Source organism: Aedes aegypti, chromosome 2 (assembly GCF_002204515.2).
Source record: "Aedes aegypti strain LVP_AGWG chromosome 2, AaegL5.0 Primary Assembly, whole genome shotgun sequence".
NCBI lineage: Eukaryota > Metazoa > Arthropoda > Insecta > Diptera > Culicidae > Aedes > Aedes aegypti.
In genome coordinates, this window is record NC_035108.1 from 439396250 (window position 1) to 439418677 (window position 22428).

At 37.8% G+C, this 22428-nt stretch overlaps 2 protein-coding genes across 8 annotated transcripts in view; both read right to left on the minus strand.

Moving 5' to 3' along the window:
• The window catches only part of LOC5567991 (piezo-type mechanosensitive ion channel component), a 122587-nt gene extending 101373 nt beyond the window's left edge, over positions 1-21214 (minus strand). For 3 of the 7 annotated variants that reach the window (XM_021847852.1, XM_021847851.1, XM_021847850.1), the window contains exons 1-6: positions 20899-21214; positions 20380-20528; positions 12099-12319; positions 11099-12030; positions 7258-7311; positions 6889-7186 (exon numbers count right to left, since the gene is read on the minus strand). The gene's annotated coding sequence lies outside the window, so the exon portion shown is untranslated. The remainder of the gene's footprint in view (positions 1-6888; positions 7187-7257; positions 7312-11098; positions 12031-12098; positions 12320-20379; positions 20529-20898) is intronic. The other 4 variants (XM_021847847.1, XM_021847846.1, XM_021847848.1 and 1 more) reach the window with 4 other exon arrangements.
• Positions 11105-12258, minus strand: LOC5567990 (3-phosphoinositide-dependent protein kinase 1). Its single transcript, XM_021839688.1, has 2 exons — positions 12099-12258; positions 11105-12030 (listed from the first exon to the last, which is right to left on the minus strand). Exons 1-2 carry the CDS (start codon positions 12256-12258, stop codon positions 11105-11107), a joined length of 1086 nt encoding a protein of 361 aa, XP_021695380.1.
• Positions 21215-22428: the final 1214 nt, after the last annotated feature.

The window sequence follows — 22428 nt, forward strand, 5'->3', positions numbered from 1 at the left end:
TTGCATCCTTGGAATACCTCAATGAAGTATTTTTAATTGTTTTAAACAATATTTTCAATACCATAACAATACCAAATGGAGGTGTGGACAATGATTTTACCCCATTACCCCGAATATCATTTCCCCGATTGCCATCACCCCGAATTCCATTACCCCGAATGTACCATTACCCCGATTGCCATCACCCCGAATTCCATTACCCCGAATGTACCATTACCCCGAATTCCATCACCCCGAATGCTATTTCCCCGAATTTACAATTATCTTGACATGACCATATTGATGACATTTCCCCACGATATTGGAATTCGGGGTAATTTTATTCGGGGTGATGAGTCGTTCGGGGTTTTGGAATTCAGGGTAATGGCGTTCGGGTTAATGGCATTCGGGGTAATGGGGTAGAATCGTGGACAATATCTAATTAAGGTATAATACCAAAATAAGGGCCCAGATAGCCGTAGCAGTAAACGCGCAGCTATTCAACAAGACCTAGCTGAAGGTCGTGGATTCAAATCTCACCGGTCGTAGAAAAAAAATTGGAAAATAAAGGATTTTTTCTCGACTTCCCAGGGCATAAAGTATCATCGTACTTGCTTATACACATGTAAAAATGATACTTTTACAAAAAAATAGTATGTTTTGTTAAGATTTGTTTGTCTTAATTACTTTGTATTCATTTATTTTTTTTTTTTGTTTTTATTTAATTCAGGTGTACTTTATGTATCTACAAACAACTTCTCTAAAGATACCATTGCGGTTTGAGCTATCTTTAAATTCATAAATAGCTGATGATTTATGGATCGCTAATATAAACTTTCTTGGAAAATCATGTCCACGGTCCACTTTATAGTTGTAGAAAAATTCTAAATTCGGTGAATCTGCTTCAAATTTCGAATTTAAACCACTAATGTGTAAGGAAGTCGGGAAAAATATTACCTTTCCGAGAAAACAACTTTGATTTTTGAAAGTTTGGCCGCCTTCGATCCAATGTGCGGTCGAGGAACTATTCGTAATGGAAATTTACTCGACTTCTCAGTTTACGCCCTGAGCTTAAGCTTAAGTGTTTGCGATAGCCACACATTTCTAAGAGCACAAATCTGAAAAACTTAACATCCATTTAAGCTGAAAATTAGTATTGTGACGTGGAGTCAGCAACTCCATCAGAAATTGTTTGAAATAGTTGTGTCATTACTGATACTCGCTAGTCCAAATGTTTTTAAATAGACTGTGATTTACGTGTCCTTATTAGTCAGATTAGTTAGATTACTCATGTCTTTTACGTGAGACTCTAATCAAATGTTACTTCCAAAAGTTATCTTCAAAAAGTGGTTGTTAATCCAAAAGTTACTTCAACTTTTACGCTCACGATATATATGTTAGTGTCTTTAAAATAATTCCGATGAAGTTTATTACTGCATAATAGAAAAACTACAAAATGAACGCTAATGTCACCAGTGTGATACATTAATTTCTCTATTCGCATACTGTATGTAATGTTGACTATTTTCTTATGAAATACATGTCTCCCATGTCATCTACGTCCGTTCGTGGGTTTCCTCCGTTTTTAGTATGACGGATGTTGCATTTATCTGTCCATTTCTAGATATGTCTACCTTTTCGTTTTTGCTAATTATCATTGAAACAAGTCCGGATTGTCACCAAATTACATTATATTCATCATTACCGAGCCCTATTTTTATTTATGTCGCGTCTATTACCTAGCTGTTCATAAAAATTTGCGATGATGAAGCTGGAAGAGGTTATGATATACCAACATTATAAATATGGTTTTATTATAGATCTAAAGTGAAAAATATAACGAAATAAATGTGCGTTATTCTAACTAGGTTAATCCTTAGTCATTCTCCTAAATTGTTATGTTTGTGATGCGTCTCGTCAAACACCCGCCATGAATCCACTGTCCTTTCAATATCGACTCATGGAGGTTTGACTGTATATAGAAATATTTGAACAGGTTTTCATGGCGTAATTGCAGAAGAAGTGCTTAAAGGAATAACAGAAGTTATCACTGGAGTAATGTTCGATGAAAACGCAAAATGAGTTTCTGGGTGGATTAAGGAAAGGTAGAATATCGTAATGGATTCCCAAGTGAACTCTTTGGAAGATTTATTAATGAAATATGAACACCTTCGAATAGAAATGCTTATTTTCTAAAAAAAAATACGCACCCTAATTAAAAAAAACTTAGATGAATCTATGTCGAAATCTTCGTAATGCAGGTCCATTTATTAGGTAACTCTAAAATTAAAAGTTATTAACAACCTACCCCCCCCCCCTTCGTAACGCTTTTTATATGATTTGTTTTTGTATGAGCCGTAACGCTTGAGCCTACTCCCCCCTCTTCTTAGAGCGTTACGTAATTTGTGTGCCGCTCGATACACAGATGCAAAAATGGTCAATCGGCAAAGAAAGCTCTTAATTAATAACCCAGCCAACCAACAAGCTTTTAAATAAGCCGCGCAGCAGAATGTTTTTGGCATTTGCACTGCTTGCTGCCGTATCTGGGCAGTTTGATTGCTTGACTGCATTGAATCAACAAGAGAATTGCTATTACATAGCTCTTGGTCGTTTGAAAGCATTTCGTCTGCACGGACCAGTTTTGGTTCGGTGCATTCAAAGTGCTTCTTTGTTGCCAAATGAATGCTGAGTAAAAAGAGTTCAGGGCATATGTTACTCTGTCTCTGTCTCTTTCACACTTTGTGCCTCGATTGTAAGGCCGCTTTTAACTTTCGATAGCTGTAACCAAAGATGTTGTATCGCATTCATACTTTCGGAACTTCTCGTAAGAACCTGGCAACGGGTGCCTGGAGGAAAAGCATCACCTGTATTCCTTTACATTTTCAACACACATTACCCAAGATGTCGAGCCTACGCAAATTTATGTTTTTTTTTTCTATTCTTATGAGGGAAACATTTAATTGCCAGGTATACTGTTTTCCTTCCATTGCAAGCTGATTAAGATCAATAGAAGAGAAGAGCATGTCTTCTCAATGTGGTGTATTCTGCACCGGGGGAATTGATAGAAGCAATCTTTGTCAACAAGATGTTCTTTAAATATGGGAAAAAGTCATTGCTCAGCACAACATCGACTGTAGCCTCTCTTGTGGCGCGCTGCCTCCGCTGAACCACCATCCGCCAATCGCCGTGTCCATAATTCCAAACCGCAATCGAGGATTAATGAGCAAAAAAAAACTGTTGTGAAATACAAGAATAACAATTAAAACATTGCTAGACAGCAACGGGCCCAGATAGCCGTAGCGGTAAACGCGCAGTTATTCAGCAAGACCAAGCTGAGGGTCGTGGGTTCGAATCCCACCGGTCGAGGATCTTTTCGGGTTGGAAATTTTCTCGACTTCCCAGGGCATAGAGTATCTTCGTACCTGCCACACGATATACGCATGCAAAAATGGTCATTGGCATAGTAAGCTCTCAGTTAATAACTGTGGAAGTGCTCATAAGAACACTAAGTTGCGAAGCAGGCTCTGTCCCAGTAGGGACGTAACGCCAGAAAGAAGAAGAACAGCAACGGAGAAAAGAAAGAGAAAACATATTTTTGTTTTGTTTCGCTCTCCACGGAGGCGTTACACTTTTTTGACAGCCGGATGCAACGTTTCTGAAGGTGTAGCATTAAACCAGCCTGTTATTTCGCCAAAACCTGCACTGGCGAAGCACTACCAGCAGCTATAAGTCCAATGAGCATTTAATACCTTGTTGTACAAACGCATATAATGCTGAATGAATGCTGGTGTTAGTGCTCATTGGTTACTTGGGAAATGTAGAAGTGATTATAAGAAGCTGAGATGCAGGCTCAATATCAATTGGTACGCCAAGTAATGCCAAGAATAAGAATAAAAATCAGAGGGGGTTGTGTACAAGACACGACCGCATGACGTTAAATACGCCATGTGATTTGCTGCATTTGAGTTTTAATCAATTGTCCTAATTGAAACCTTCTTTCAGTTATAATTTAGACATTACATTTGTGCGTTTAAGAACAGCAAGGAGTTCTCCATTCGGAGAAGTGCCTCAGTCATCGATATCGTCATCGCCACCGTAAATTTCAATTTGTCGTATTGTCAATTATTCATGAAAAGGGCCGATTTAACTGTTAGATTCGAGTAACACCCAATTTTCTATAGTTTATCGACAAAAATCAATAGTTTTTTTTTTCAATTTCAGTAAAATGTTGAAAAAATTGAAAATCTATCGATACATGGCTGAGTTATTAGCGTTCCAAATCTAACATAATTTCGTGACGGTCGCAACATCTTAGATTTTCAGTTGACACCCAGTATATTTTTAAAAGACAATTTACACCGTCTTTAGTCAAAGACTGCACCGACTGAACAATCACTAACATTAGGCAACGGACAACTCGAACCACCCTGTGATCAATTTTTCGTTTGACGAAAAGTTTCCACCGACTGGAACGGGAAGTAAACCCACGCTACGTGGTATTCACAATACGCCTAAACGACTGGCGCGGCTAACCGCACGGCCACAAAGGCCACCGTAAGCCGTAAGACGTAGTTAACGTCAAAAAATAACTCACGGAATCTACGAGGTTTGTAACACCATAATTATTGTGACGGATATTATATCCCCGATACAAGAATACGCTGCCTTGCCGATAATAGCTAAATTCTTCCTGAAGCTCCGCGGTCTGGAGTCTCGCTTACTACCTACAATGATACCCCTTAGAGATTTGAATCCGTACATCATTTTCATCGATTTGCTTTTTGGAGAGACCTGATTCAACTGAATCAACTGGATAAAGTTTAATGGTAGAGAATGAAATATTTCACTGAACGGTTAACTTTTCTAAAGTTGAAGTAATAAACCTTAAGATAGTTTTTGAAAGACTGAGTGGTCATCTTTATTCCTTCGCTTGTTATGTTAGTGGTTAGTGTCCGCGGCTACAAAGCAAAGCCATGCTGAAGGTGTCTGGGTTCAATTGACGGTCGGTCCAGGATCTTTTCATAATGGAAATTTCCTTGACTTCCCTGGGCATAATGTATACTCGTACCTGCAACACGATATACGAATGCAAAAATGGCAACTTTGGCTCTGTCCCAGTGAGGACGTTAAAGTCAACAAGAAGAAGAAGATGACAATCAAATTTTTAATTTCTAAGAACTGTGAATGTGCCTCTCAAACACTTAAGGCAAGGAACCTCTTCTTCTGTTTTGTGAATAAACGAAGAATTCGATTTTAAGTACTTTATTTGGAAATAAATCTAATATAAAGTATGGCACTAGAAGTGATTTGCAAACTATAACAAAGAGAGGTGATGCAATTCATCCGCAGAAAACTATCTAAAAAATCAAAAACAAATAAACATACACTCGCTATCAGAAAATATTATAAACAAAAGTGCACACTTCAATGCATTTTACATGTGCAGTAGTTTTGTTCTACACGGCCAATGTCGGCTGACGGCGGCGGCAGCAGCAGCAGCCATCTAAAACAACCACAAGTAAAACAAATATTTATTCGCGTGCCAACGATGATAGCCAGGAAATCCGCCGTTACGCGATGCAACTTAGTCATTCCCATATGTATATGGGAAAAATACTAGCATGTCAAAAGAAAACGTGTTCGTCACAAGTTTATCCAAAAACAGCCAATAAAATAATTCGAAACTAGCAATAATTGGGTAAAATAGGCAAATTCCAAAATAGCTTTTAAGAATAGGGAAATCGATTGATTTTTAATTGTTAGTGCCCAGTTTATCATTGCTTTTTTTTCAATTACCGGTCAAATACATTCTTATTGTTTTATAATGTTGTTTCGCTTAAAATGATCAAACTGTTGTTTATGTCTACTTATTTTATTGGCTACGCTTTGATATAACAGAGAGTGTTTCCTTTGTTTAAATGCGTGTTAATTTGGCTGCTTTGTGTATAGGTATATTCACAAAATAAATTGCAATCTGCAACACAGAAGTGTTCCCTTGTCGCATTGTCATCCAATCAGAAGTTCGTCTCCATATCGTTGAGTGTAATCATCTATGTGATTCGGTTTGACTCTCACCCAGTTGTGTCTAAATGATTATTACCCACAAAACCACCGGAGGCGCATCGCGTAGGTTATGTTCTATTTATAACGATTCGAACAGACGCATAGCGGAACAATCACGAGCACGTGTTTGATCATGATCGTAGCATAGAACCTGTACGTCAGTGCACTGCAATTCATTCAAACATAGATTTAGGTAGGTGGTTGGAAAATGATATATTGTACAGCGATATACGGTGGCATATGAGTAATCTATTAATCATGTCCAATTTTCGTTCGACAGCGCATCACGCAACCAACCATGCTTCGTAAAGCTGAGTCGTTGATCTGGATTTACCCTCGATAACGTAAACATTCGACATCGATGCATAATGGATTTCAATGAAATGGATATGAAACGGATTTATGTTTAGGAAAAGATAGTGTCTTTCGAAAAAGGTTTTCTTGTTAATTGGGTCACTTGGTAAGCAGAACTTCCAGACAAGCGTTCGATACTCGTTCTGTATTGGTTGTAAATCATCTGCCGCTTGGATTGTTAGTCAGACGCGAAATAAACATGTGAACGAGCAATATGTAGCTTACTTCACGGCCAGAGGTTAATTCGATTGTCCGATACAATATTTGAACTCAACCGCCGGTTTCACTCATTGAATAACATACATCGGATTCTGATTTTTACGACCCAAGCTCAATCAAAGCGATTCGCCGGTGCTCGCAGAGATAACAGCAAATAAGTAAAATTATGACTGCCCCTGAATCAGCTGCCCGTTATTCGTCACCGTTCGCGAAAGTGAGATAAGCCGTGAGTGAGTTGTCGAGACAATTCGAGTGATGTGATAAGCCACTTACCGAAACTGAACTAACTGAATTTGCTTCTTGGATGGGACTTCAATCCATTTAGAGTTGAATGCGGTTCACGATCCACACTTCGTGTTTCTATTCATTTTTCTTATACGTTTTATACTACACTAATGATAAGCTTCCAATTTTCACTCAAGGACACTTTTCACTACACACTAACTGCTCTCGATTCCGATCACGTCGTGAAAAATACAGCTTAAGTATCTTCTACAGGGTATCGATTATTTACATTTAACAAGTTAAGCAATTTCGCTCTCATTCTCAAACATATCGAATACGCTTTACACTGGAAAAAAAGAGAAACAATAAACAATTCACACTTCGCTACACACTAATTGTTTGCCACGGCGCTGTTACAGATGATGCCGAAGGCCGTCGAAAGAGATGATGTGCGGTCCAATTCATGTTAGCCTGCAAGTAGTAATAGGAAGAAAAATGATGCATTAGTCATATGTTTGGCACGTGTTTTGTGGCGCTGATAGCAAATCTGGTTTGTAAACGCCCACACGGTACTATCGATGATCAAAGAGAGAAATTATCGAATTGAATAATTATAGTTTATGTAATTGCAAATATTCATTATTTTAATAGAACTCAAAACAATAGTTTGGATGTTTTGAAGGTTCTTCCGGCGAAAAACAACTTAAGTAAAGGCAACAGCTCTGTTCATGGGTCGAAGGATTTAATGTCGAGCTTTGGAAGAATATGGTATCATCATGTCAAATTTGAATTCAAAAACAGTAATTCCTCACCATTTTAGAATTGCGATTGAATAGATTTCGATAAGATCATAAAAACCATAGAAATTTGAATCACGTAAATTATTCGTAAAAAATGCGTTTTCTCACAAAACTTCGTATTTCTATAGAGAATGAAATCTTTTTTACAAATACATATCTGACATTACTATTATGCCTAATGACAATTATGCAAAATGCCCATTATACCAAGTGACCTTAAGCCAAATGACCCGGACTCGAATGGTTGTGCGTTACAACGAATGTCGTTTCCCCGAACGCCAGTTCCCCGAATTTCACTTCCCCAATTACTTCGTTTCCCTGATTATCACATTTTCCTCGAAAAGTAACTGTAAGGCCGTCTTTGGTGTCGTATTGCCATAAAACCGACAAAAACTTGTCGACAGTCCGTTTCAAATAAAAATCTGTAGAAGTTTAGATCAAAAATCAAATAATAATCTCTAATTAAAGGGGCAGGATCCGTCATTGATTTCAGTATTTTCAAAAGCAGTTTTTTTCGTTAAAAATTAAGAAAATTTACAGGAAAATGTGTTCACTGTATTCTATTCTCCAGCCGAAACACAGTGAACACATTTTCATCGAATATTTTTTTATTTTGAAGAAAAAAATTGATAATAAATCTTCGAACTGTTTAGTAGAATACCTATAAGTAGATGAAAAAACCGAATTTAGTACTATACCATTTAATTCCACTAGAGTTTGTATCCTTTGACTTCGTCGAGTCTAGTACACGACACTGAAGACGGCCTTACAGTTGAGGTCGAAATACGCGTATCTGTCAAAGGATACAAACTCTAGTGGAATTAAATGGTATAGTACTAAATTCGAGAAAAATTGCTTTTGAAGTTTTAATGATGACGATGATTGCGATGACGGAGCGTTGAGCGTCAAAATAGTCCAATAAAAAACTATGGCTCTATCTATATTTTTTCCAAGAATCTGTCGAAAATTTTCCAGAGTTCACCGAAGACCAACATTTTTTGGAGATTAGAGTCTTGGTGGTGTAGGTGCTTAGGTAATGTTTGAAGAGGATGTGTTTGAAATTATAGAAAAATTTGTTTGCCTTGAAATACTTGTAACAACGACGTTTACCGCGAAGCGAAAAGACGTGTTACGGCTGCGAATAGGGTCTTTTACGGACTACTTAACCTTAAGCTTAACCGGAAACAAAATTCGCTCTGTATAAAACATTCATTCTCCCAGTGACTCTCTACGGCCCCGAAGTGTGGACGTTGCAAAAGGCAGACCGGAAAGCCTTCGGTGTTTTCGAGCGTAAAGTGATGCGGATAATACTCGGTGGGATACTAGAAAACGGTGTGTGGTGCAGAATCATGAATCGCAAGTTATATCAAGTGTATAAAGATGCGAATATTATTAAGTGTGTAAAATATGGCAGACTTCGGTGGGCTGGTCACTTAGTGCTTATGCCGACAGAAAAAAAATCGAAAATAATATTTAACAGGGAATCTTGTAGAGGTCGGCGACTGCGTGAAAGACCACGAATATGCTGGATGTACGCAGTGGAAGAGGACCTGCCGACCCTAAACGTTCGAGGCAACTGGACCGACGGAGATGGAGCTCTACAATACGCCCGGAATTGGTGCTGTAGCCATCAAGGTACGAAGCAGGTATTTTGAATCGATTCATTAAACAATTTAAGACAAATCCTTCAATGCATGAGTTGAAAACATAGTAAATAAAATATCCTGTTCAAACTTCAACCGTATTTAGTGTCGTATACTAGACTCAACTGTGGACAATAGTTCAAAATTATTATCAACAATAATAGTTGATTCGCCTCATAGCGATATCCAATGTTCTTCTTCTTCTTGGCAATACGTCCTCACTGGGACAGAACCTGCTTCTCAGTGTTCAATGAGAACTTCCACAGTTATTAACTGACAGCTTTCTTTGCCAAACTTGCCATTTTCGCTTTCGTATATCGTGTGTACCGACCGGGAATCGAACCCAGACACCTTCAGCATGGCTTTGCTTTGTAGCCGCGAACACTAACCACTAGGCAAAGGAAAGCCTCTTCGATATCCAATGTACGCCACGTTTCCATTTGAAAGTTTGTTTTTTTTTTTTTTTTTTTTTTTGTCGGTAGCGATAGGGGTAGTACTGGCACTCTTAATCTGCCCTAAGCTCCTTCCCAGCATTTGCTTTTATAAGCCTCTATTGCGTTCATCACACAGACGTTCCTAAGCAATGTTGCTCAAATGGTCACTGTGTACGCTAGCAGCAATCAGCCCTTGCCGTAGTTTTGCAGTCTAGTAGTTCAAAATACTATCAAACTATGATAAGGCCTGAAATGCTACTAGAGTGGTTAAAGTGAAGAACGAAATAGTTTTATTAAAAGGTCCTCATTCCCCATTTCATTTCATCACTCACTATCGTCACTTTTATTTTCGACACTATCACGTATATCACCGATTATCACTCATCAACTTTCGTAATACACTTCAGATATACTTTCTATTATATCACTTTTCACATCACACCATTTTTATATAAATCTGTTAGCATTACCATCTGTTAGCATTACTAAGTAATTTAAAAATATTCAATTTAAATGTATCATTATTTTTGTTGCTGTAGAGTCATTACAATTCAAACTACGATTTAGCACTATGATCAAGAAAGTTACATTAAAAAAAAATCAATTCGATCCATTCTTCTGCACTCGCTGTCATTATGTATTAATATTTTTATCATGCACGTTTGAAGAACTAGACAATTAAGTTTATATTCAGAAAAATGATTGCACAATGTATTATGGCCATTATTAAATTAGTAGAGTTCACATCATTATTATTATATTTTTAACAAAACTATCAGAATCACTTCACCTTAATTTTCAAATTTTCATCACTATAGATTTAATTATAAAATCACTATTAGCACCTTCACAATCACTAAATTTAATAACGACGAGTGTAACGCACAGTTCCACCAAACACCCATTCTTATGTTGCATTATAAAACGATTGATCACACGTTGGCTTCGAAACTTAACCACCATTGCTGATTAGTACAAAGGATGCTACAGCTCGTGTAAACGAATTGAAACATCAAACAACCAGCAATCGTTTATAAGTAACTAATGAGCCCTGGCGGTCCCTCCGTTCGAAGAGGACCTGATAATATGCCGAAACATATTAACAGATCCTCCGCCTGAATGCAGCCGTTTCATGATAAATCATGAACCGTTGGAGGTGTGCCAAAGTATTGGGAAGGTGATATGTTTCACAGACGGGTATTATTATGGTGCACCTTCTACTTTGGCACCGTCAAACCCTGTGATCGTGGCCAGGGCTGTACGCCACGTTTCCATTTGAAAGTTTGTTTTTATTGTTTTATATTCCAAGCACTTGTAATAGTTTATCAACCATTTGAAAACGCTTTAATTAAATTAATTTAAAACGTTTAGTGAAACTTACTGTCAATTAGGGTAAATCAGAGCTGCTACCAGCAGCTCCCATTCTGAACCAATCCTGTCCTAGCAGTCTCGTTATTTGATCCGGTCCCAAACCGGGTTTGACGTCTCCCAAGAAGCTTCCCTCATGCTCCGAAGAACTTTCCAACGAAACCGGAGCGCTCGTCGTTCGAATAATGGAGAAGTCTACGTCCTCGAAGAACTTGTGCTTCCGTATGCTTTCGTAACGCGACCGATCTTTCATCCCCAACCTTTCCCGCGGATTCTGGACCAGCAGCTTCCGAACCAAATCCTCGCCATCCTTGTTAAAATTCTCCGGAAAGGTTAGCTCCAGGTTGTTGATTTGCTGAAATATCAAATAGTCGTTCGGCCCTTGGAATGGTGGGAAGCCAGCAATCATCTGGTACAGGATGCACCCAAACGACCACAAATCCGATGCTTCACTGGAGCCCCTTCCTCGTAGGATTTCCGGTGATACGTACTGCGCTGTTCCTACGAAGCTTCCACTCCGCGGTCTTTCGGCCTTCTCATCAGAATCCGATCCGTCATCTACTTGAAGTACCTGCACGTCGCTGATTCGCGAAGATCCGAAATCCGCTATCATAACATGAAACTCGTCATCCAACAGGATGTTTTCCGGCTTCAAATCCCTGTGGATAATATTCTTCGCATGCATCTCTTGAATTGCAAGCACAATCTGAGCAGCGTAAAATTTAACCGACTTCAAATCTAGTCTCTTTATTTTTTCCATCAGGCCCAGTAGTGTACCATTTCGGGCGTATGTCACTACAAAGAACAACTTTGTAGGATCCTGAAACGTACAGAACAGCTTCAGAAACCCCGGAACACCGCTCATCCTGTTCAGGGCTTCCCGCTCGCGTTTTACGTATTCCTGCTTCCGTTCGCGAATTATCTGCCGCTTTTCGCATACTTTCACTGCAACAAGACACAACTGGGTTAGAAATGTACGAAATGTGTGCTTCCAGCACCACCGCTTCCATTACCTGCCCATTCCTTCTGGGTGTGGATATCTTTGGCAAGGTAAACGACACTGAAGCTTCCTTCGCCAATCTGTCTTCCGAATATGAAATCGGCAGAGCAGCGTTTTGCTTTTGGTGGATGGTTGTCAGATGGTTGACTTGGTTCGCCCGCGGTTTCGCTCATTTCAAAAAGTAAGCTTTGTACAATGTGGAATCAATTGTGACCTAGGAAAAAATGATAAGAACTTTGCAACAGAAGAATGAAATGATGCGTGGAATGAGTATGATAGATATAATTAATTTCCTTCAGATATTACTCCCAAGATTTGTTTGTGATTCCATAATGTCTTTCTTTCACGAATAACTTTAGAAATTACTTTAAGTTTTTCGGTCAGGATACCTTCATGTACACAACCAGTAATTTTATAAAGATGACTTAAGAAATTAGTATAAAGATTCCTTTAATATTCTTCCTGAAATGTATCAAGGAAGCCCTTGGTTCCATGTATCGGATTCATAAAATTTTCTCTAGAAATTCCTGTAGTAATTGTTCGAAGACTTCTTTAGAATTTTCGCCAAAAAATACGTCCAGGAATTTTCAGATTTTAACCAAGAAGTTCTCTAATACTACCCTTAGGAATTATCCCAGTAGTTCCTCATCGGAGAATTTACCTTTTATCAAACGATTTCCCCCAATGCTCGTTTTTTCCCACTGTGCAATGTATGTGATTATTCACATATGAGAAAGTGTTCAGCCGCATAGGCGCATTGTGGCAAGAAGTGTTGTTTTGATTCCCGCCTAAATGGCAGTGAAAATACTGAAAAACAAACTTGAACATCAAATAGTTTACTCAACCAATGCCAAGGTCTTATATCCACGGTATTTAAAACATAGACCAGCTAACGTGCACCGGCATGGTACGCACAATCAGTCAAGCGATAAATGTGCAGAACCGTGGGAAATTCATACATAGTTACGTATGTATCGCTGCTACGTGCATTGGCAATTATCATGGCCAATTCTTTGCACTATGATAAGCTTCTGAAGTGCACTGACATGAATGAATCTTGTCTAGGTAGCTTGTAATCAAATGTACTTACACGTGTTAAAACACCTATTAAACGAAGACTGATGATCGTGTAATAAGCGCTCAACATATTGTCGTATCACGTGTTTGTGTCACTTAAGCACTAGTTCGAGCTAGCCTATCTTGGGATAACGAATGCTACTTAAACAGACAGTGAAACAAGTTTCCCTAGAAAGAACCACCGACGACGACGGATGCTGACATTGACTACAAAACTACTGACTGTCGCAAAACTTCATGCTGCGCCGTGGTCTTTGACGATGATTGACGATGAACTTTAGAGCAAAACTACCTTGAAATTGACAAGAAATGAGATCAAGTTCCATTAAAATGCTTCGCAAATTATATTATAATCTCAAACATTGATATCATTTTTAAAGGAATTTTGAAGATCAAATTGTAGTCTTGCCCTTAAAAAAGAGATCCACTGCGTTCAAAATGTTTGATAGCGGGATTTGGGGCAAGTGTGCCACCTTAAGCAAATTGTTCTCTAACTTTGTCCAAAGCTTAAATAACCCGCCAATTCAGCCTCACGATGTTAGTTTCACATCTTTTCATAAGCACTGTGCCATTTAAAAAGAAAATAATTTCAAAAAGTATTAGTTTTTGAGCTCCTCAAATATCATCCAAAATACCCTGATTTTCAACACTATGGGGCAAGTGTGCCACCCTTATGGGGCAAGACGGCCACCGAATGAACATTCATGTAATTCTACTAGTAATGAAATTTTCTTTATTTCCTGTTAATATTGCTAACAAAGCAGAGCATAATTGACAATTTTAAAAATATTTTTAAGTTTACCGTCATGAGGGGATGCTTTATAACAAGGTTCATCACATGCGGAACTCTCTACTAGTCAATTCGAATAACTAAAATCGTTATTTTTGTCTCCATTCAATGCGATATATGAATTACTCTTTCATTATGGGGGATCTGTATAATATTACACTAGATCAGCACTAAATATAGGTAAAATATTGATGAAAATAAGTAAAATAGTTCTTAAAACGTCTAAAACAATGTTATTATCGAATATTTGGAGAAAAAAATCATTGTGAGAGCAAACATGTTCGCTATTCCTTTTCTACACTTCAGAAACCACTACTGGTGCCATATTTTGGTTCATTATCATGATTTTGTTAATGATGTTTACATTTTTATGAATTTCACCCCAACCATTTTTGTTTAACAAATAGCTGGCACACTTGCCCCAAAAAGTATAGATTTCAACCAAAATGGATTTCGTATGTAAAACTAAATATGTTTTTCGTTCAAATGCCACAATTACTTACACATTTGTATAGCTTCACAATGTTCAATACGTTTGAAAAATTCGTTATTAATTTACCTCTCACCATGCTATTTAGAAACAACGAAATCTTATAAAAAATCACTGAAATTTTATGGTTTTCACAAAAGTCGGTATAAATACGTGAAAAATAGAGCAATTAGTGTCATATTTTGACCATTGTATTATGGACTATAAGAGAAAATATTGTTAAGCTCAAATAAAAAATATAGTTTAAAGTTTTTACAAAAATCAGGGGTGGCACACTTGCCCCAAATTCCGCTACAAACAAAGATTTTTGGTAAGGAAAAGTAGAGTAATATCACTAGGGTTCCCAAAACAGTGACCAAAATTGTTTCGAGATTTAAAACGTAGACAATTTTATTTTCACTGTGGTAATGAAAAAAAATCTTCGAAGTGATCTACGGTAGAAGCACCGCTTTTGGCCAGCCTAATAGAAAATATTTAAAAAAGGGAAACCTTATATGTACTACAATCACGTCAGCTTTCAATCCATATTGTGTGAGAAGAATAGCGAAACTAGGCCAATATGGACCAGCTCATAATTAGTTTTGATCACATTTCTCATATCGATTTCTAAATTGGCGAATCACATTGATATCGTATGAGCATGACCAATGTGGCAAAACACCAAAGAAATATCTGAAGTAACTTCCAAAGGGATAGCTGGAAACGTCTAAGAAAAATCCTTGGAGAAATTCCTGATGGAATCTTGTTGTTTAAATTCCTGAATCAATGACAGCATTTCTTAGAGTAATTTTTTGAAGAAATTTATGGACTAATACTTGGAAACATTGCTGGTATTATCAGTGGACGAATTCTTCCAGGAATTGTAATAACATTTTTTGAAGGAATACCTTGGGAAAATTCTAGAGAAATTTCGATAACAATTCTCGCTGAACTTTTGAAAAGGACCTATGTACAGGCATTGCAAAATTCGCTCTCATTTGAGTATGAAGCAAAATCAAAACAAGCGAAGAAAAACATCCCATCTGTTGCGGCCACGATCGTCAATGTATCGCAAGTTGTAATAAGTCTGATAAATGGAAGCAGCGAACGAGATCCTTAAAGAGAGATAAAGATGATAAAATCCATTTTTCTCGCTTGTTTACCGTTGGGGGTAGGTGTTTTTCTTTACTGGACCGATAAACAATCCACGAACTTCCAATAGCAATAGTGTCCCCCACGTTTAGAGCATGTTTAGAGTGGTTTTATCATGCACTACTATCCCCCCAATCTGATCAAAGTTGTAGCAGTATACGATAAACAGTCTCTTATAATGTGCAGCATATTATGATAGTTACACGTGAGAGATTCTCTCAATTTTCTCAGGATTCAATCCCTGCCTATGTAACAATCAGAGATTCGGTCCTCTCTCGTTCTCTTTCGATTGTAGAATTGCACTAATAAAGCTTGGGGAGTTTTTCGATGTCCTTGGCTAACGTTTTATACAAAAATACAACAGAAGAGGTTAATACGGCTCACTTATTCATTAAAGAAAGTGAACAAATAGAGCCTCTCAATGTTGTGTAGGTTCTTCTGAAAAGATACGCGAGGATTCCTTAAAGAATATCACGAAATAGGAAACGGGAACTTTAGAAATGAGAATAGGAACTTTAGAAACCTCTTGCCTGGAAAAAGAGATCAAAGGGACCAAGAAAACAAAAAATAAACCTACACACTTAAAATAACCTACACACTTTACGGATTCCGGTGAAATTTCAACAGCTGAACAGTTAGGCAAAGTGAATTAACGGATTGCAATAATTTTATTAACCATTTTCAGTAAAAACTCAACGAGATCCGTATATGTTTTACGGAATTACGGTATTTCAATTCACCGAACTGTTCAGCTGTTGAGATGAAATGAGCTCAGTGTGCACAGGAATGAGGACATAAGAGTTTTATTCCTCAGAGAATCTAACCAGACAATTCTTTGAGAATACTTCTAAGCTGTTTTATTTGGGAATTCTTCATGACATTATGACAAGTATTCCGCTCGTATATAATTTTTCATTACTTTTTCCGGGAATTGATTCAGGTATTTGCCCAATGTTTACTTCAGATAATACTCGGAAGATTTCTTCAGGAGTTCATTATGTGATTTTTACGAACTTCCTATGGAATCGCTCTAAGAGTTTCGTTTTGAGTACCGTAAAACGGGGTAACTTTGATAGTTTTTTCGTAGAAAACTTGAATGTTTATGCATGCAGTTTCAAAGAATTATAATTTGTATTTTTAAAACAAGTACTGGTATCCTAACTATCGATTGTAATTGATAGATTGCCAAAAGATTTATTCTGAATGGATATATAATTTTTCATATAATCGAAAGTCGGTTTTCTGTTTTGGGGTAACTTCGATATTCGAACAAAATTGAATGAATTACGGAACATTTATAGGGCGTTGCATACCTCTAGGCGTTTAACGCTATATGAAAATGTTTGACTTCGATTACAAAAATGGTCCCAGTTTGTAAAAATGATATTCGCTAAGAGATTTGAGACCGAATTCATGTTCTACTACAACTAAGCTGTCAAGGATAAGTGACTTCTCCTATACGTTAATCAATAATTTTGAAATATGCGAGGTCTACTCATAAGTACTTTCCAAATTACCTTTCACAGCTCGCAATATTCACCACCATTTTCAATGTGACTTATTTTCTTTTTATTTTAAATCAAAATGTTGGGTTTTATTACTCAATAATCAATTGAAAATATGTTTCAATGTGTGTGTGTGTGTGTTTGTACAATCCACCTCCCACTGACCGGCAGTGCGTTTATGGAAGAAATTTGTTTGCAGCTATTTATTGACACACATTGATGTCTTTATAGATGCAGACAATTTTAGCCCTGGAGATGAAAGGTGATAGCTCTACTGCAATTCTAACGACCCATTTCAAGAATGGCTGTTTATACACACACATTCTGATGTCATTTTCATCACAGCAAGCCCCGCATGAAAACACCCAGATATCAAATGGATATCTAAAATGAGTTCACACTTCCCGAATCGAAAATTAGATTTCCGACCCTGGCACGTATCTAGTGGTTTCAAAAGTTGTATAGTTCAGAACGATCTCACCAGTTTGTATTGTAGTTAATTCCATCGCCATATTATTTTCATCTCACTATGAACACTATTAACTAAACACAGCTGACTTTTTTGCTCGCTCTGTAGGAGCGAGGAACGCACTTCCAGACAATCGATCGTGATCCAATTGAAAATATGTTTCAATGTGCTGCCAAAATCACAAAATTATGCTAATAACGAGTGTTGCCAATAACGGGTGTTGCTAAAATCGGATGTAGACAAAAGCGGGTGTTGCCAAAATTGGGAAGGCACTGTACACAATTTTCCATTTAATCGTATTGACTGACATATTGTACTTTGTTAAAAAGTAAATTGCAATTTACGTAAAACCAAATGACTCCAAGAAATACCTCAGAAGTTCCTTAAGAAAAATCTACAATGATTACTTCAAGTATTCCTCCCGACACTTCTCCATAAATTTCCCCAGAGACTTTTCCTGAGATTTCTCCAGGAATTCCTTCGAAAATTTCCCTAAGAATTTTACAAGAAATTCCTACAAGATAATCTACAGCGCTTTCTGGGGATTCCACTAGGAATATCACTAGTGATCCCTCCGGGCAGAACTTTTGCTCAATATGATTGTTGAGACCAGTCCCGGTTGGGCTCCAGGAATATTTTCAGCAATTCCTCCAGGAAATATGCCATGAGTTTCTGCAGGGATTTCTGCAGGAAAATCTCTACAGCGATTTTTTTAGAAACTTCGCAAGAAGTTTTCGCAGGAGTGCCTCCAGTGAATATTTCATAGATTCCTCAAGCAAAAAATTAATTGAGATTCCTCCAGAAATTACTCCAAGGATTCTTCCAGGAATCTTTCAAGATATTCCTCCAGGAATTTTTCAAGCGATTTATCCTGATATTCTTTCAGATATTTCCCCAAAGAATCCTTCAAGGATTCAACCTGAAATGACTCTATGGATCCTTGCAGAAATGTTCCCGAATCTTTCTCCAGGGGTTACACTAGAACAACCTCCTCAAGCAGATATTTCATCAGAAATTCCTACATGGGTTCCTACAAGGGCTACATAAATTACTCCAGGTATCCAGGTATTCACGATTTTTTGACAGATTATTCCAGGAATTCCTTTATTTCCGTGAATTACTCCAATGAATTGTCCAAGAAATCTTCCATGGATTCCCTCAGAAATTTCTTCAGAGATTCTTTCTGGCTTTCTAAAAATTCCTCCGAGGTTTCATTCAAGTATTCATCTAGAAATTCCTCCAAAATACTCTAAAAAAATTTCAAAGGATTTCATTAGGAAAATCTCTACCTAAGTTCCTCCTGAAAAATCCCTTTGTGGATTCCTCTAGATATTTTTCCAGAAATTTCTCCATGCATTCCTCCAAGAACTATCCAGAGATTTCTCAAGGGAAGCATCCCGCATAATCTGCACAAGGGTTCTTCCAGGAATCGCTCCAAGGATTACTCCAGGAATTTCTCCAGAGATACCTTCTGAGATGCCACCAGGCTTCCCTTCAGCAATTTACCTAGGTAATCCTTCAAAGATCCCTTCACCAATTCACCCAGATAACCTTTCATTGATCAATTCAACAATTTACCCAGTTAATCCTTCAGAGATTCCTACACGAATTTCTTCAGAGACTCTTCCAGGAATGCTGCCAGGAAAATTTCTCCATTGATTCCTGATGAGATTTCTCGGCAATTTCTTCAAAATTTACTACAGAATAATTTCAACATGGGTTCCACTAAAAATTGTTGCAGAGATTTCTTCATGAATTCCAAACATTTCCTTGGGTATTCATCCAGAGACTCCTTCAAGATTTTTTTTAAGGATTTTCGAAAGAATCTTTCAGGGTTTAGTCAAGGATTCCTCAATGGATTCTCCCTGATATTCTTTTAGAGATTACCCTAAGGATCCCTTTATATTATACCACAGAGATTTATCCATATTATTTCTAGAGGGGATCATCCAGGGACAGCTCAAAAAATATCTCCTGTGATTCCTCCAGGAATTCAATCAGGGGCTTTCGGAAACTTCTTCAGTAAAGGAGTTCCTCGAGCAATTCCTGGAAAAAATCTTGGAGGAATCCCTGGAAGCACTCTTAGGGTAATTTCTGATTAAATCCTTGGAGGAATTCATTAGAGAATTTGCGGAGGCCAATTACGAATCGCTAAGAAAATTTCTCGAGGAATTCCTGAAGGATTATTTGAATAAATCTTTGAAGTTGTTCATGTAGCGATTTTCTTGGATATATCTTTGCCAGAATTCTTGAAGTAATTTCTGGAAGAATTCCTGGCGGAACCTCTAAGTAAAATTCTTAGTGGAATCCCTGGAGGAATCCCTGCAGAAATCTTCGGAAAAATTCCTGAAGGAATCTCTAGAGGTATACGTGGGGAGATTTCTGCAAGTATGCTTGGATGAATTTCTGCAGAAATCACTGGAGAAATAACAAGAGTAATTCTTAACGAAAATGGCTTTAAAGAACATTATGGTTAAATTAGAGACAATTTGTTAAAAATAAAGACTTTTTAAATACTTTCATCAAAATAGAGACCATGTCTTCAAACAGAACCTGCTACTGGTACTGAAATCTCTAGAAGAATCTGTTGAAGAGTTGTTGAAGGAATTTTGTGGAAATTTCTTTACCCAGAAGATTCTATGGAAAAATATCTGCAGGCATTTACAGAAAGTACAGGAGTTATCGTTGCTGAATGCCTGAAGACACCTCCATTATTCAAATTATTAGATAAATCAAACATTGAGTTACTGAGGAAAAAGGAAAATTCCTAGATGACAATGGTTCAATCTCGAAACATCTCGTCAAAATGTGAATGATAAAAGTTTCGCTTACCGTGCCTCACTCAGAGATGGATGAACAAGTCTTCTAAATATAGCAGAAGCGCATCGACCAACAATGTTCTTCAATCAGAATTCAACTAAACCAATGATAATTTTCTTCCGGAAGTTTGTATTTTGTGCACTTTAGTTTCACTGGTTTCACTGCAAAACAAAATGCTTCTGATATCAAAACAATAGCGGTGTCAAAAGAATGCAACAGAACACATCGGATACACATAAAAGACCCGTCCTGTCATAAATCGCACCACCACTGTTGAAAAAACGCTCTCGTTTCCATCTCAACGCGAAAACAAAATTTTGGTGTGCTTCGTAATCAAAACAATAATTCCTGCTCAACAGCTCAACTGATCACCATTTTTTGCTGTGAATCATTTTCTCATCCAACCGGTGGAAAACTTATACGATTTGATTAATTTTTATTGCATGTCTCGCGACCGTCTTATCACTTTTTTTACAACAAACACCCACTCCGAACACAACATGAAATTAACACTAAAAACTCGATAGATACCTTTACAAAAATCTTGATTTCTCTGCGTTTTTCGCGATTCGACGTTCAGATGGAAAGAAACACACGCGCCGTATTGTTTTTGTCGCACACCTCTCTTCACATTCGCACTTTTGATTGTTATTTTATTACAGGTATCCGTATCTTATTTACTAGCCGACCGGTAAATAAAAGGCCACCCCACTCAACTTTTGCTGGAGCAGGTGCTCGAAGAGTGGGGGAGGAAGTACACAGTACAAAAAGCACACACACCAAAAATGCCGGAGGATCGAACGCGAAAACACGTCCGCGCCGCTCGTCAGTCAACTCGGTTATGAACACGAACGCTGACCGAGCGAGAAGCCGAAGTCCCCCAGCAGCTGTTTGTTTTGTTCGGCCAGCGCATCGCTTACAATGCTGAATGCGTGTCAGTTTTCATCCGCACCCAATGACTGAAATTGTGTATATATAGGCACCTACACGCAAAAAAACGCTGTTAATACTCGCATACTCGGAGATAACGCCCTAAAAGCCACTTGCGTAGCTCGTTGTTTCTGAGCAAATGAAAGAAATAGCATCCAAACCAACATCACGGGCAGGTAGATATTGATCCTTTCTTCCCCATAGCGTTGTTAAATAACATGAAAATCCTTACAAATGCTCAGAATCAACGAGCTACACACATGATTACCAATGGCTTTTAGGGCGAGATCAGAAGTTATGCGAGTACTATCCAGGGGGTGAAATGAGCCAATAATTAGCTACCCACCCAACATTGATTCAACATGGCGTCCAGTGTCTTTGGGTTTATTCGCAAATTTCATAACGCCAAAAATGGCCATTTTTGACACCCACCCATCCCCTTGTAACGCTTTTTGTATGATTATAATACAAATTTTGTATGAGCCGTAACATCAAGAGGACACCCACCCACCCCCTTCTGCAATGATATCTCAGACGGATATACGTTCTGTGGAGTCTAACAACAAGTTCAATGTCTTTACTTCATAGTACACCTATGAAACATACAAAATCATTCGACTTTTCCAGCGAAATATACATTTGGAAAACTGTTGTCCGAATGCCTATTATGGACCCTTCCGGGGTCCATAATAGGAATGTTTACAAATTTGACGTTTCTAATTATCGACCCTCCATTTGATTCCCATTTAATCCAGCTCGCTGCCGTCGTGCCTATTATGGACCCACCTGGAAATTCGTATTATGGACCCTCTTGTGTGGTTTCATTAACAAAATTGTTTAAATATTTGTATTTATGCGTTTCAAACCAAATATTTTGTCTGAAACTGCTGACTAACAAAGCAATAGAAGTTCCCCGGTGGATTTTCATAGGATTAAGAGTACTTTGAGTGTCAATTTTATGTTTTTTGTAGGGGGTCCATTATACGCAAAGGGTCCATAACCGACATCGACTCCCTATGATGATTCAACGTAATGTAATATATTTAATTGCCAGAAACTAGCACTAGCAGCACATGAGCCGTATAATCAGGAGCAAGTTAGGGCAAACCGACCAGAAAGTGGGTACCAAAA

Bases quoted from the DNA above. Each gene is read 5' to 3' on its own strand.
- LOC5567990 (XM_021839688.1), bottom strand. From the start codon at position 12,258: ATGAGCGAAACCGCGGGCGAACCAAGTCAACCATCTGACAACCATCCA. The intron at 12,031-12,098 runs GTAATGGAAGCG...GTCTTGTTGCAG, and splicing joins CACCCAGAAGGAATGGGCAG to TGAAAGTATGCGAAAAGCGG.